At 33.8% G+C, this 16,895-nt stretch overlaps 1 protein-coding gene across 1 annotated transcript in view; it reads right to left on the bottom strand.

Moving 5' to 3' along the window:
- Positions 1 to 1,753: 1,753 nt before the first annotated feature.
- Positions 1,754 to 16,895, bottom strand: part of LOC148946954 (uncharacterized) — a 138,741-nt gene continuing 123,599 nt past the window's right edge. Inside the window, exons 4-10 of the mRNA XM_089096467.1 lie at positions 15,600 to 15,895; positions 12,957 to 13,077; positions 11,394 to 11,567; positions 9,529 to 9,823; positions 7,257 to 7,533; positions 5,344 to 5,478; positions 1,754 to 3,567 (exon numbers count right to left, since the gene is read on the bottom strand). Coding sequence (XP_088952593.1) covers positions 3,393 to 3,567; positions 5,344 to 5,478; positions 7,257 to 7,533; positions 9,529 to 9,823; positions 11,394 to 11,567; positions 12,957 to 13,077; positions 15,600 to 15,895 — 1,473 coding nt within the window. The 3' untranslated portion in view covers positions 1,754 to 3,392. The remainder of the gene's footprint in view (positions 3,568 to 5,343; positions 5,479 to 7,256; positions 7,534 to 9,528; positions 9,824 to 11,393; positions 11,568 to 12,956; positions 13,078 to 15,599; positions 15,896 to 16,895) is intronic.

Here is a 16,895-nt window from a genome sequence, read left to right as displayed (position 1 = left end):
TCTTTTGATTTTCCGAACTTAGGGTATATATATATATATATATATATATATATATATATATATATATATATATATATATATATATATATATATATATATATATATATATATATAAAGCAAAAATGATGCTCTAGCTTTTGGCTATTTTGAAGGGAGGAAGAGCAGCATCACCATTTTATGTGGTAATTAATGTTTATTTTCTGTTTAACTTCTTACACGAGTTAATTTTTTATTTTATAAGCTAAAACATCACTCTTTTTGTTGAGAAGATTTTAGTTCAATTTCGTTTTCATTTTTTAATAGGTATAGGTTTTATTCAATGAAATAGAGACAGATTACTCGCGGAGTGGTAGGAGTAGTTGTGTGGCAGTAGTAGCTGTAGTAGTACGAATAGTGATCACATCAGCAGTTTTGTTGAAGGAATTGTGGTAGCAGAGAAAGTAATCGTGGAGACAGTGGCAGTAGTCGCGTTAAAAGTGGTAGTGGTAGTAACAATAGAGTCGGATGGTTTGAAGAGAACACTTAGAATAAAGTGAAGTCTTTAAAGCCACGCTGTTCTTCATCGATGCATTAGCAGATGCGTTCAAGTTACTTAGGTTAATCAGGAAGTAAAATTCGCAACTCTTTGGCAATAGCTTTGATATTGACAAAAGCAAAAAAAGTAAACTAAAGAATTTCATTACTAATTAGAGTAACAGTTAAAAATAAGGGATATTTTGCAAACTTAAAGAGTATCGTAATCATCCAGAGGTTCCCAGACATAGCTTCTTTTGATGAAAATAAGGCTCTTTTATAAATGCTCCGGTTCTGTCTCCTTTTTTCACTGCTACAGCAGCAAAACATGCAAACATATGACAAGACGGCCAAATACTATACTAAGCTGTAATTTTGAACCAATTTTAATCGAAGCTACTAAGCTGTAATTTTGAACCAATTTTAATCGAAGCTACTAAGCTGTAATTTTGAACCAATTTTAATCGAAGCTACTAAGCTGTAATTTTGAATCAATTTTAATCGAAGTTACTAAGCTGTAGTTTTGAATCAGCTTTAATCGAAGCTACTTGCTGTAATTTTGAATCAATTTTAATCGAAGCTCAATAAGTAAAACATTATTTTAAACAAAAAAAAAATTAAGTAAAACAGACAGGACAGTACATGATTTTGATTTGGAGGGAGAAGGGCTTAGTCCCAAAATCTTAGATTAGCTCCCTTTCTCAAGACGAAACTTGTCCACAACCTTTTAAATCAACAGTTAAATCAATAAATCAATACATTCCCCTTTAAAGCTAAATTAAAGCATATTGAGGACGTTCATTACTTCTGGGAAGATCTCAAAGGCCCATCTTTGAATGCCTAATTTGGAAACCTATAAAGTTATATTTTTATAATAAGTAAACAATTTCTAAAAGCTGTTTTGGCGAGGCTCCCGAAACTAAAAGGGCTTACACACCAACTTCACTAAATAAAAGATAGTTGAGCGATACAGGGCGATGCCACACAGTCTAGCAACATAAACGTCATTTAAAATTTTTCACTCGGAGGAAGAGGCGGACGAAATAATTTTTTGAAATGCGTTTGAACTCCTCTCTTTTAGGGGGAGGGGCTAGAAATGAGAAGTAATTTGTAACCGCTCTTAGTACTTTTTTGTGAATTCCGAATCTTGAGTGCCCCCCCCCCCCCTCAAATGACAATGACGCCCTTGTCCAATATGTATCGTATCACATCAAACATGCATTACATATTAAACGTTTCGAAAGAAAAGATAAAGATGGACTATGAAAATTTACAAATTTTTCTATTTTTTAGGGTTATTTGAGGATTTGTTCTGACTGCTGCCGTAAGCCTTTTTTAGCCGGAGAGGTTGAAACTAATTAAGAGTTTAAAAAGAAAAGAAGGAAAGAACACGTCTGATCCGGTTCATATTAAAATTAAGTCAATCATACAAATTTCAAATCATTGTATTTCTTACCCTTTCATTTTTAATACAAAAACACAACTCTCAGATAAGAAAAAAAAAAAAAAAAACAGACCCTCACCTAAAACACTAAAGATCATTTGGATTTGGCATACAAGAATTAAAATGATAAAAACAACATAAGGTGAACTCTTTAGAAGAAATAAAAGGAAAATATCACAGCGCTAAAGAAACAAGCAATTCATACACTTCAAAATTTAAATTGCACACCAATTGAGAAATCAATACAATGATATTTAAAGGACCGCTCAATTCAAGACGACAATAACAAAGATAATAAAATATAGAATTCTAATCATGAACACAAAGCAGCAATTTTTAAGAGTATCCTATGTTGTATTCGTCATTCATAAAAAAATGAGTTCAGTCAAAGAAGTTATCGTACGATTCCTTTTAAGCAAAATTGAGTTTTGTAGTAGCAGACAAAGTGACATTTCACAAATTATACGGAAAATACTTAAAAATCGATTAATATGCAGAACCAATGCTACTTTTTAAAATGTGACAATTATACCATTTTGGGAACAGTGGTTCTTTTATCTTTGGCCCTATACCCAAACAGCCTTTAAGACAATCCAACTAATATTTGTTCATGCTTTTATAATTTACTTCCTAATATTTTAAGCAGCGCTAGACATCACTGGAATTTTTTCACCTTTTTCTCTTCTATCAACTTCCCATACTTTGCCGTGAACACACAATGAAGCCTCTTTAGTTCTCTATTTTTCGTAATTTTTCCTTGCATATTGTAAAACTCGGTACGTCTTTTTTTTGGTAATAATACTAATAATAATAATAAAAAAAAAAAAAAAAAAAAAAATTACATTTGAAATTGCTTAAAAGCAAAGATCGACAGTTTCCAGCAAAAACGCTTCAAAAAGGCGATTTTTAGTTCAATGATTTTGACAAAATAAAAATAAAAAAATATGCTTTCAGTGGTGATTTATCATTTTTAGTAATATTTTCATTAGCCAAGTCATTTTAGGATAATTACAGGCTATTATTGATAGATAGTTGAAAGGGAAATGCCGTATAGAATTGTTTATTATTGTTGTCATTATATTTCCCTGAGACAGTACAAAAGTTTATCAATAGCTCTAATGTATTTTTGTTAATAATTATGCTTGGAATTCCTTTTTTACACATATCGGTCGATTTAATTTATTCAAGTGTAAAATAAGAATTCCAGAAATTCTAGAATCGGCATTTTATACTATTTACATACTTTGAGAAACACTTTTAGGAAAAAAAGTCTTAAATTAAAGAAAAACATGCTAGTTATTTTTGAATAACTAATTAACAAGGATTTAAATCAAAACATCAACAACAAAACACTTGAGGAAATACATCTAAGCCTTTATTAGCTTTATTATTGCCGATTAAGCGGTCCTTAAAACTCACTTGCGGACAACAGATGTTATCTGGGTGGTTCGCTAATACGTTCATTATGGACTTTAGTTAATTCTTCCGCTACTTCGACCATATTCTCTTCCCGCAGAGCTTTGTATAGATGGCCAACTGTACATTGACGGGGCATAATACCTTTCCATGTCATGAGCATTTGAAAAACACATTCTCGGGTACCAGCTTGTCTGTGGAAAAAGGAACAGAAAATTATTTGACTTAACAGAAGGAAAAACAAATCCTCACATTGGTGATAATATAAACTTTTTTTGCAACTATCTTACCTGCGCACAGGCCATTGGGGTACGGGGGAGGGGCAGTTCTGGATATTTTAATCTCTTAAGAGCTAATACAGTGTTAAATGATGGCTAGTTCAATAGAATTACAATTTCGTCGCTTTCAAGACAATAGCCAAAATTCAACGGGATATAAAGACGTTGATTAACAGCTGATAGAGAACGAGAGTTGCGGTTTTCCGAAATACTAAGGAGAGACACAAAAGAAGGAAGGGTAGCCAGCAAAATTAGGACGTGCCCCTCACAGCTCTTATGGTAATCAGATTATGGGTATGGTAGATATAAATGACAGCATGTATCTCCGATGCTCAGGCCCTATCATCCAAACAGCACCTAAATATTCATTAAAAGAGGATGTGGAACATAGACGGGGAAATTTATAAGATCATACTTAAAATGAAAGGCCGTATCTGACACTTCCTTCCTAAATTAGTTTTTTGTTTCCTAGAAGTGTGCTCTTGTGGTCTTCATACAGTGGGGGCGGAGCTGAGGAGACGGTATTTTTACCCCTTTTTTGTAATTAAACATACATATTTGGGTATACCTTAAAATAGTGACCAGTACAACAGAGCGAATCTGGAGATTCTAGTTTTCCAGAGACGTTCGAAAATATGTTTAAACAATCAACTTGTAATAGAAAAATATCTACAGATACTTTGCGTTTATATATATTTTTTTTTTTTTTTTTTGAATAAAAAAAAATATTAGAACATCAAATAGTCGTAATCTATTAGAAATATCTTTAAGAATAACCAATACAAAAGGACATGTACGAAGCGTCAGGTTTCTTGGAGACTTCCAAGAACTCTTTCTTTAATAATCGTTTTATCGTAGAATACTTTGCGTTGATTTTTTTTTTAATAAAAAAAATTATTCGAACATCAAATAGTCGTAATCTATTAGAAATATCTTAAGAATAACCAACACAAAAGGACATGTACGAAGCGTCAGGTTTCTTGGAGACTTCCAAGAACTCTTTCTTTAATAATCGTTTTATCGTAGAAGAAAATCAAGTACTATTCTACAGTTTAGTCACCAAAACTATAATCACAAACAACTCTAGAAACCTTACTCTCACTATCCCGTGTTAATTCGAAAATAGCAGATGCGCCCTTTCATTTTGGGGACGACAATATATGGCACACCATCTATATTCTCAGTATCCCAGACTGCCCTAAAAATTTTTCACGGCATGTCGCTAAAAACAAAGAAAGCTCAAATTTGACAGTAGGAACTTTAAGTAATAGCATTCTACTGCAGTTTGAAAACAATGTTAATAACTAACTTCACAGAGATATGTTTTCCATAGCGTTTGAGAGCTGTTGGGCTCTCAAATCAATCAACTTCATAAACAGCACAGAAAACAAAAATGGAAGATAAGCCCTGGTTTTAATAGATACGAACTAAAAGTTTGGCTCAAATTGGTTTGAAAAAAAATTCTTTGTGGCTCAATAGCCAAATTTAATTCTTTTTTTTTATTGATATATATTTTTGGAGAAGTTAGGGTTGCACAAAGTTAGGTTCAATCAATCACTTTGACTTGCATTAATAACTAATTTTATGCAACATCCATTTTTGCCATTGGAAAAACTAGGGTTCAAACAACATCATATTTAGACACTAAAAGAAATACTGGTAAAAGACGGAAAAGAAAAGGAAGAGACTCACTTGTGAGATTCTTGAAGGTTGACTAGTTCAGCTTCTTCAATGCCCAAAGTTCGCCCAAGGGCTTTCCAGTCTGCTTTACGCATAAAATTCGATATTCTCCAAATATCTTGCTGATCCAGGGGTCGTGACTCTTGCCTATCAAGAAAAAAAAACATTAGAAAAAAATAAGTAGGCTTCATTGGAACTTGATATAACGGAATTTAAATACAATAGACAGAGTATGCAGTTAAACATAATTTCTTTTTAACCTTTGAATCCCACACATTTTTATCAAAGTGTTGCTGTTTGCTCACATGTAACTGCTTTGACTACGTTATTCTGCATGGTGATCGCATCGAATTCAAATTTGGTCACATAAAATATTTACTTCATTAAGTTTGAATGCAAAACTTTCATTTCTCGAATTGAAGTTTTTGGAACTACTTCATCATTATTTTGAATCACATTATATACTACTGTTTATATATTATAAGTAACTCACAGTATTGCAAATCCTTTGCTGGCAACTCCATCGATTATAAAACACTGTTTTTTCGCTTTCTTTGTATAATATATTAAGAAAAGTTACCCTGAACTGTTTAAAAGGGATGAGACATTTTAGCTAATAAAAATTGAACTAAAAAAACAGTCAAAATTATATTTTATTCCATAAGTTTCTTCAAAGAAACAGTGGCACACAAGAAAGAGAACAATAATTTTGGTCCGCAGTCTAAAGTGTCGCAGCAATCCAAAAACAAGGAATTGCACAGTTTCCAAATTCCAACAAGTTTGATATAATAAAAGAGGGTCTTTTCAAGTAGGGTCTCAGTGATACAATAAACGACTAAACCTACTTAATCACAAAAAGGCACAGACACATGTTCATAAAATAAAGGGTTACACAAAAAAAACGGGATCTTTGTACTAGCGGTTATGTACTGTTGGAAGCTAAAAAACAGGGTCCACGAGCAGTAATCACTCTGGCCACATTATTAATCATGGAACTGGATAATGTGGCATCGCACACTGCTATGTAATCAATGACAGCTATTGTTTGATAATAGTCATCTTAAGACTCGATAACATTTCGTTCGAAATTGTCTGTTTATGCTTTTTCCCTTGGGATTTTTTTGAATAGCTATCCATAAAATGTGCTGCGTTTATTTTTTTTCTTCTCATAAGTTCCCATTTTTATGCCACCCTTTAATTTTCCACATCTTAAGCCATTATTATCTCTTTTTTTCGAACTTTCCCATTTGCCTTGCATTCTCAACGATTTGCATCATTTTTCCAACATATAGAGAAAAGCTTAGTTTTGAATCATATAAAAATTATCAAGTCTGAAAAACACAAAAAAAGACTGGCGGAAAGTCATGGTTGGCCCCTTAGGCTCAAGGAAGTAAAGAAGGAAACCTGGCCCATGGTAACCAAAGATTTAAGAACAAGCTGTGAAAAAAACAAAACTGTCAAGCGAGGAAGAATCGCCATTTAACCTGATTCACCATTTTGAATATGTTTTAAGACTGATAAAGAAAATAAAACTTGTAGAAACAGATTTGGTTTTCCAAAGAAGTTTCCGAGTCAAAGCGCACATTGACTGTACAAAGCTATAGAAGACAAGCTTTATAAGCCAGTATTGAAAAAAAAAAAAAAAAAAAAAAAAAAAAAAAAAAAAAAACAGAAAACAAGAAAATCGACCATGTAATCGACGTAGAAAATTCCTATGATATTTTAAACATTTTTTCATATTGTCCGCGCTTAACTTAGTTCCAATCTATTTATTTCTTTATATTAACAAATTATTTAAGTTTGCACTTATTTTGCAAACAATTGCATCTTACAATGTAAATCTAATTGGTATAATTTTTATGCTCCACCATTTTCTTGTGCATTCATCAGATGGGTTTTCAATAAATAATAAAAGAAACACTTGCATCATTTTCACAACTGATCCTTGACTCGATGACTTCCTATCCTGAGCATCATCAGGGCCACCTGGTCCATTAACATCCCCATCTGCTCGAGTTGCCATCATGGCCGTCATCTTCACTCTTTTCGTCAGATGATCCATCTCTTCGTCAGAACTTGATGTAATTGTTTCAGACGCATCGGAAAAATTCCTCCGAGGTCGTTTCTTAATACCAATACTTCCCTCTTTGCTTAAGTCGTTACGCCGACGTTTCGGTGGTGGTGGGTCCATAGGTCTTGATGCTAAAAGTAATTAATTTTGTAAATAATGAATGTCTAATCATTTTTTAATTCTAAGATAGAAGAATAAAATGTTGTTTTTATATAATATTTGCAAAAACTCATATATAAATGTTCCACCGAATATTTTAAAAATATTCTTCCGAATTATCTTATCGAAATATTATTCATCGCAGCATGAGGAAGAGTGACCATAAGATTTTAGATATCAACAAAAGAACAAAGCAGATTCGAAACCAAAAGAAACGGATACAACAAGAAAGGGAAAGAGAGAACATAAAAGGAGATAGATCAGTAGAGCAGAATACTATTTGGTACAGCAAAATTGAGAAATTATATTCGGCCAACAGCTCTAAACAAAGGCCAGAGGTACAGCATCGATATCGTCGTCTAGAACCTTAAGCTGGTACCCTGGGGTTCAACCTCCGGGGTTTTAAAGGTAAACACCAAGATTTCTGATGGCAGGAACACTTCGATACATTAATTAATTGACAAGTCTGTTCGAAGTCGATCAGAAGCCGACGCTCCTCCCGACAGCACAGCTACCAATAATAGGGTTATACTGGAGAGTTTTCAGCCCCCACCCCCTTACGTCCAATAAAAGATTTTATTCTCCTTTTGTTACAATACTTTTCATGCAGAATCTAAAAAACAGAATTTTGATCACGAATAGTTTTTTACCATTAGTTTTTTACCATTAGTTTTTTTTGTTTTTTTTTGGATTTTGGAATGTTATCTGATTGCATTTCTCATATATAACAGCAGAGATTCCACAAGGAGTCAATGGAAATACACCCTTCTTTTACCAATTTCAAGAAAAGATAAAATAGTTTGAAAAAAAATTTAAAAAAGATATAGGCTGTTTGCCAGATTAGAAACATTTCTTCAGGTGACGGCATCATAAAACCTGATAAAAAAAACTCTAAAATTCAGTAAAACGGTGCACCAATAAGAGCAATTTTTGAATTTAGCAATTTGAATTTTTGAATTTACAAAATTTCTGAAAGGAAAAATTTTCCAGATAAATAACTAAAATTCTAAGTTACAGTATTAATATTTCGCAAGAAAAAACCACAAAACCATTATGCAGAAAACGGGCGTGATGCAAAAAGCAGGACTGCATTTTCGAATTTAGCATAAAAACCTACTAGACTTGCGCAGTTTCATATAGCGGACAAAAAAAAGTTAAAAATTATATATATACATATAATATATATATATATATATATATATGTATATATATATATATATATATATATATATATATATATATATATATATATATATATATGCCTCTGGCATCCTACACTCCTAGGCGACACGGACTTATTTTTAGATAGATAGTCATTTTAATCAGAATAGTAAATGGCTTCAAAAAGCTTTCCAAATATAATAATCAATTCATTCGAAAATGCACCCCCCCCCCCACTGATGGTTTAATATATAGCCAAAGAAATATCTAATAACTAAAGGAAAACACCAAGACAATGAAATTATTACTTTATAATATTTAGGATACTTTTACTTATTTAGATTTTCATGTTTCCTTCCATCATTATGCACTTTTTTTTTAAATATTTCAAATAGTATTTTTGTAAATTACGCGCTCAATCACAGAAAATGTGTGACACCATTGATGCAACAGAGAAACACATTATTGGGGTTATATAAGGTGCCATCAGGAGGGGAGGGGTGCATTTGCAAGTGAATAGTTTAGTATATTTGGAAAAAGAATAAAAAAATGATTTGACTAGTACGTTTATCACGTTGCTATGTCAGTAATGGAATCTCGTATATATTGACCATAAAAGTATAAATTTGTGCTGAAAGCAAAATTCTCAAAACAACTTCACTACTTAAGATTGTTTTCAATACTGGAATGAATTTATTTTTCTAGTTATATCTTCGCTATGGATCGTTGTTCACATCGGTCGTGAGACGGATTCAACAAGCTCGTCTGCAATACCTATCAAACAGCCGTACAGCGAAAATTCTCACCGTTGGATTCTTCGTCTTCATCTCTTTCTCTTCGTTTCCAAGGAGTAAGCAATCCCCAGCCCGGAAAATAGGACCGACTCACAGGAGAAAACCCCCCTGAGGCATTACTTCCACTGGCACTAGGACTAGGAGATTCTCTCATTCCTGACCTTGATGAACTAGCAGGACTGTCTTCAGGTCGTAAACCTAACTCGATATCTCGTCCTGTTTCGTGTAAAGCTTGCATGAACTCCTCAGGGGTTCCATTTCTCTGCTCATACAGATTGATCATGGCCATCATTGGATCTTGCGAAAACTAGAAAATAAGTATGTCATTAAAGGAAACCCTGAGAAATATAATTTTTTTTCTACAAGGTTATACATATATATTAATTATACAAGATAAAATTAAAATGTGTTAAAGGGGACTACCGCTCCCTCGGCCTCCCCCTAACCATATTTGGTTCACAGTTCATTCTACACTTGTAGAGTTAGTAGTTCATACAAAAAAAGGGTAAGACACTGAGCATAATACAAAAAAAGTTGTTACTATGGGCCGTGGTCGCCCTATTAGGTCGCAGCTGCCACAGCAACCATGATTTTGGACTCGAGTCTCTACCGTATTTTCATTTTTAATCTAATTTTCCAAGAAAAGATGTACAAATTATGTTCTAGTGTGCTTAACATAATTATCATTCCTATCTTACATCCCTTCTTTAACGCTCCTTTTAAATAACTTAGTAATAATTTCGCCAGTTTTAGGTTTTATCCAATTGTGCAGAAATCAAGAGTAGAATTTAATTCGGGCAATTGTTTTGTCCGAGTCAAAAAGTTATGCATTAATTTGCAGATATAAATAGATATTTAAATTAAAACATCTATTCTGAACACATGCAGAACTACGTGCTCTAGCTTTATAATTGAACTACCTTACTTAAGAACTATTTAAAAAATTAAGTTGTATCATACAAAAAAAAAATCAAAAAATAACTTTATTGCTCTAAAAGCCCTGGGGCTCTAGATATTTTCATTTATATTCTTCTTTCTTATTTAGCTAGTTTATTTAAGGTAGGTGGTGCCGATGTCTATAAGCGTACTTTCTAATCTGAAATTATCTCTAACTCTTCTGAGGATCTTAAAAAAAAGCGTATGGAAGGCCTGATTATATTAAAAAAGGTTTTTATACAATCCACTTGTATTATACATAAAGTAGGGTTTCAGTCAAAATTGTGTAACTTATGCCAAGAAGGTACCAGGTCGAGTTATGAAATTTCAGTGGGATGTGGACATGGACAATTTGTGGGCCTTCAGCAGAAAAGAGGGGGGAGGGGGATTATTCTTAAGCGGGTGATGCATAAAAATTGAAAAAAGGGTGCTTAATGCCAATATTTTCACTCTTGTGAGAATTTACCACATTTGCCCAGAACATTCTGGACTAGTCTTAGGGGGGGATTGTGCAGGCTTTCACAAGTAATCTAGGTTTGTTAAAGGATTAAAAACTATACATGAACGCCTCCAGCAGTTTATTGCTGGGAGGATACGCTTTTTGAAAAAATGTGTAAAAAAAAGAAGGTAAGCATGATTTTTTAGGACAAGTCCAGGGTATCATCGTTCGCTGTGATAAAACCCAATACCCCAGAATTTATTTTGTTCACAAGGTCAAAATACATATATCTCCATCCATTAACCATTTACTGACCAAACTTGGGATAGGGATGAAAAAAACGAAATTACTATCATTCTCCTGTGCCTTGGTATATTCTTACATTCTTTGCAATGGTGACTCGCGTTTTTCTGGTTCATTTATTGTTCTAACCTTTTAAACTTTTACGACTTCAAAAATATCAAATCAGACTTTAGCCTACGTTAATTTTTGAAACACTTACCTTCAGCTTAGATTTAATTTCTGAGCTTGTGAAACCAATCTTCTTAGCAAGGGTCACCCAATTCTTTCCCTCAGCGACTCGGAGATGACCAGCCAAATCTCGAATAGCTGACACCGCCCAACGATCAGTATAACCCGAGTCTGAAGGTGTGTTCTCGGTCGACTCAAACGTAGACTAAAAAAATTAGATCTATCACGCAGCTGCACTAGAGTAACTTAAAACAATTTTCTTAGTATTATATTGGTGGCTGATCGTTAAATACCATAGATCCATTTCCCATTTCTAAGAATTATCTTCAAGGCATAGAAAAAATTTCTTCACGGTTCAAAGCCATACATTATTACGAGGCATGGTGGATTTTTGAGATTAGTACCTATATTATTTAAGAGAAAAACGGGAAAATAAAATTTTTTCAACTAAACGCTCTGAGTCAAGCGTTGAGGTTTTCCACGTTTTTTTTTTTTTTTTTTTTTTTTTTTTTTTTTTTTTTTTTTTTAATGTTGTCCTTAATTATAAGTAGTTACAGTATCTTACAATGCAATTGGTTTCTTTTTTTGTGGGGCTGTACAAAAATTTTTCTACTTCTTCCCTTTTTAGGTAGATAAATATATACCAATTCGATTCAACTGATTCGAACGCTTTTATGAAATCAATGAAGATAAGGATCAGCGCCAAACCATATTTATGACACTGGCGTAATAGCGGCCTAAGGATAAAATTTGCCCATTTCAAGAACCCCCAGTTCGAAAGCCAGTTTTTTCTTTCCTCATTCTCTCTTCTCGGGGCCAGTTTAAATCTATTGAGGAGAAGAATGGCAACTATTTTGCCGCAATATCAGTGAGAGCGATTCCACGGTAGTTTTTACATTCTGACTCGTCACCCAATTTGAAGAGAGAATGAAGAATTGAAACTTTCCAGTTCTTCGGAAAATTCTTTTCGGTTCAAATTTGGTCAAACAGCGGTTTGAGTTGAGCGGCAACAATCTCATCAGCAGCTTTATATAGCTCTGGAGGCAGACCGTCTTCACCAGGAGACGGTAACGTGGTTTTTGTGGGGTTGCACAAATATTTTTCAATTTCTTCCTTTTTTTTGTAGATAAATATATACCGTGTGTAGATTTTGTGCCTTAGTGTTGTCCTTAATTATAAGCAGTTACAGTATCTTACAATGTAATCGGTTTCTTTTTATTCGTGGGGCTGCACCACATCTTTCTACTTCTTCCTTTTTTTAGGTAGGTAAATATATACCGTGTGTAGATTGTGTGTCTTTTCTCGTTTGAATCTCCAATTTAAAAAAAAAAGAGTACAAATAATTATTATTCCAGAAAGTAAAATATAATGAACTTGTAATGGATTTTTATGATTTGTTCTAGATTTTCTTCCAGTTATCTCTTAAATTATTCCTTTTTTACTGTTTTGACGATGGACGATTTTTGTCGGTAACTAAGTAGTTTGTTCTGATTTTTGGCCCGTGGTCGGATTTTTCGAATAAATTTAAACATGGATCCATTAAACAATAAACAAACAAATAACACCTAAAACAGGAGAGCATTGGACGCATTACCTTTTGCAAGTTCATTGTAAATATTGCTTCAGTATCACTTTGATCCCTTCTATATCCAACTCTTTCCACCAGCAACTTTCCAAAAGGGGGACCATTGGGCATTACAACGCTATCTTTGAACCTGAAATAATAATTCTTCATTAATTACATATAGAAAAATATTATAGATTCAACTAAAAATTGTTATTACTCAAAGAAGATATTGCATTCACAAAAACTTGGTAAAATAAAAGTAAGTTGAATGGATGATACTTCTTGCTCTTCAATTTAAGAAGAAGTTCTGATACTTTCTGATCAGCACTTTGTGTATCTTTAAAAGAATTATGAAATACTAAGGTAAATAGTTTGAAATGCGGAGAAGGGTGATATACAATGGCAATATTAGCCCTGTGATGGCGCAGTCGGTTTGATCTCAGCCTGGTAATACGGGACCCAGAGTTTGAGTCCAGCTGTCGCAACACACTGCAAGGCTGACGCAAGGACCTAAGAAGTCAAGAAGCGTCGTTAATCTGATAATATCGCACTATTGCCAACCAGGGACAAAAGCTACTGGAATGAAATCCACGTGAAAGTTCAGTTAAACTCCCATGTCAAAAAATGCAAGCCTTGTGTTTTTACACACCTCTCATAAGCACGGCAGGTGAAAATAGTGACGCAGGTAAAAAAAGCTTCCTGATTTGGTAGGCTTCCTGACACGTACTAATTGTTAACCACAACTCCTCCAAACTAAGAAATAAGCTACTCTGCCCAACTTCTGAAATGGGAGATGGCGTGCAATGGGGAGAGAGGGAGAGGGAGAGGAGAGAGGAGAGAGAGAGAGAGAGAGATGGCAATTTTTATAACTTGACAGCTTTTTCAAAAAGTGTTTTAAAAATTTTGATTACAATGGGCCATGTTCTTTACTATTGTTCTTTACTATTGCTGCAACCATGATTATATAGTAGGTTTCGTTGAGGCGAATGTTTACGACTATCATAGATCTGTTTGTAGTTAGAGAAGACCCATTAAGGAGTGTTTGTTTTATGACTTCAATAAACATTTATTTTTTTGCTAAACAGCTTCAGAGATATAGACAAAAAAAAAAACGAGCAAGGGGTTAACAACTAACAGGAGTTAAAAGAAGGGTAACAACAGAAAATAATTCTGAAATTATAAGCGTGAGAGGACCGAAGACCCAACTGTAGCGATATCACCTTTTCGAAGGACGCAGGCCTGAACCCGTTCGTGAAAACTAAAGGCCCGAGCGAATGGAAAGAGGCGAAAAAATCCGGCAGAGCTGTCTTTTCCCTAACCAAAAGGATAGCGGAACAGGAATTTGGCTAGTAGCAAACAATTACTCAGGGAAGCTCAAATTTACAAGGGACTACAGAAGCATCAATTTATTAAGTTATGTGTATAATAAATTTGAAAATGTTTGCACAAACTATCAAACAAACATGATTTTCTGGTTGATTTTTTAGGGAGGGGGAATTTTTTTAGGAAAGGTCTCTAATTAGTGATACCAACATTTTTTTTTTAATACATACTAGAATTTTTCTTGAATGTAAATGCTAAATATATGTGACAAGAAACTGAAATTACAAAAAAAATATCAAAAATTAACATTGCACAAAGAAAATTAAATCAAAATCCACCATTTGCCAAAAAAGCGTAAAAACTAGAACAAGACAGACGGATACAGTTTCGACAATAAGAAAAAGAACGAGTCATTATTTTAGCCATGTAATAAATGAGGTTTACCGATTATCTTTCATTGCAAAAATACTCAGATGATGTAAACACAAGAAAAGACTAGAGACAGACACAAAAATGAAGCGAAGATGAAGCCAGTAAACACTAAAAATCAAAAGATTTGTATTACCGTTCTCCCTAAATAATGTATGGATAGTTGAAGCTGGTGATAAAAACCTTATACATTTTGAGGTACAAAATGTTCGGTGAGGTCGGACACGATCTTTTCTTTGAATTATGCTTAGTTCAGACACAGAGGAATGTTTTCAATTTCAATTTGGTATAGCTCTCGAGTAACTACTCCCAATTCTTATGGAGTAACAACAAGAATCTGCTCAATCGCTTGTTGGTTGAGATGTTTATCAGTTAATGATAAAATTATTGATAAGAGTAATAGCAAAGAATAAATTGATGTGCATAAAAACTAAAAAACAAAAAGCACAATGGAGATACTAGAAACAAATTGTGTACGCTTGAAGCAATATAGATTACTCATCACATGTATATCCAGCTCTTTCTCTATAAAATGGACAGTTTTTTCTAATTTCTTTTATTTTTGTTTGTCTTTTTAGATACACCTTTCAATATAAGGGATATGTTTTTAAATATTATTTCTCATTCCACCATTTGCTCTGAATGACAGTCCAAAATTTGAAAGTTGGTAAGAGTTCATTTAATCAAGTAATTTTCATCATTCCAAAGGGTTTCTGCTCTTTGTTCCCAAATTAATTTTAGGCTTTTGGAACAGTCAAGTTATTCAGAGTAATTCAGAATGAGAAACGCAACCTTGTAGTCAACCGTCTTTAAGTGAGGATTGATATAGAAGAGTGATCACTGGATGTCTTTAAAAAATCTTTGCTTTTCATTTAATTCCACTAATTATAATATTAAAAAGAAAAAAAAAATAGATACCTGCAGGCATATTGCTTTTCAATATTTTGTCCTTTAAAATCGGCTTCTTGAACGAGAGAGCTTTCACCAACTTGTTTATCAGCTTCAAACAAATCCGAATGTAACTTGAACAATACCTTTCCAGAGTGAACTAGCAAAGGTGTTGCGCTGCTACAGACACGGGTATGTTTGTTTCTATTAGGTGCGGATTGACCACTCCGAAAGAATATTACCTGAAGACCAAATTGCTGACTACTGTCTGATGTAGTTACATAAGCTTCACACATCATTGGATATGCCATGCTAGGTTGCTCACCCTGAAACAATCATGATATACGTTGACAAGCAGTAGTATACCACAACAGTAAAAAAAAGTGTCGTTTCCACAGAGTAAAAAATGACATATCGATCATTAGATTTAAGGGCTGGCCAGACGTATCGTTTTTCAAACTAAAAACATCCTTATCAATGCAACACGGGCGTATTTTACACTAGCTTTGGACTAGGGTGTTTTTCTAGGTTAACTCTTATTTGAGCGTTTTTAGGCTGATTTTACGTCTGAGAGATGCTCTCAGTATGTCGAATATTTTCAATACAAGATTTGTGGCTCACTTAATATGATACTTGATGGCTTAGCCAAGCAAATTGTCTTCGTCGTGTGTACGTATGTATTGAATTAACGATGCGTCTTGACGACTAAGATCCATGCATCAGCACTACAGTGTGTTGCTACAGCTGAGTTCGAATTCTGGAACCGTGTTGCACAGCAGAGATGAAACCCACTGTGCCATATCTGGACAATTTTTTTCGGTCAGTGTCCACGTCTTAGAAATACAAAATATTTTGCCAAGAATACGCTACCTTTTCTGTGAAAAAGTCAGCTTATCATTTGCATATGTACACTCTTAAAACGCTGGAAGAAAGCGCTACTTCCGTATAGCTTTATTTAGGGAAAGATGTTACACCCACGTAGAGTGAGGATCGTCCCGAGTGACAAGGCCATCGTAAGGTGGCATATGGCACCAAAGGTGGGAATTTTTGTGTGATGCATTAAAGATCTACATCAAATCTGGCCTACCATGATAAGACACAGAGAGAAAAATGTGTAGAAAAAACAAAACAACGAGTCGATGGCCAGGAGATACAAAACAACTCCATTGCTTTTCTGTGGACCTCGCTAATTTTATATTTACAACGCTGCGTTTATCATTTAGTAATATCTCAATTTTTGAGATTTAAATTTTTTTATTTTTATCCTTTTTTATTTTAGGTTTTATCCCTTTTCTTTTTTATAAAGAAAAGGGATATTTTCCCTTT

This window comes from Artemia sp. Qi Xiang Cuo, chromosome 11 (genome assembly GCF_049724085.1).
Source record: "Artemia sp. Qi Xiang Cuo chromosome 11, ASM4972408v1, whole genome shotgun sequence".
Classification (NCBI taxonomy): Eukaryota; Metazoa; Arthropoda; class Branchiopoda; order Anostraca; family Artemiidae; genus Artemia; species Artemia sp. Qi Xiang Cuo.
The sequence above is the reverse complement of the archived record's forward strand: the minus strand, read 5'-3'. Positions and strand labels throughout refer to the sequence as shown.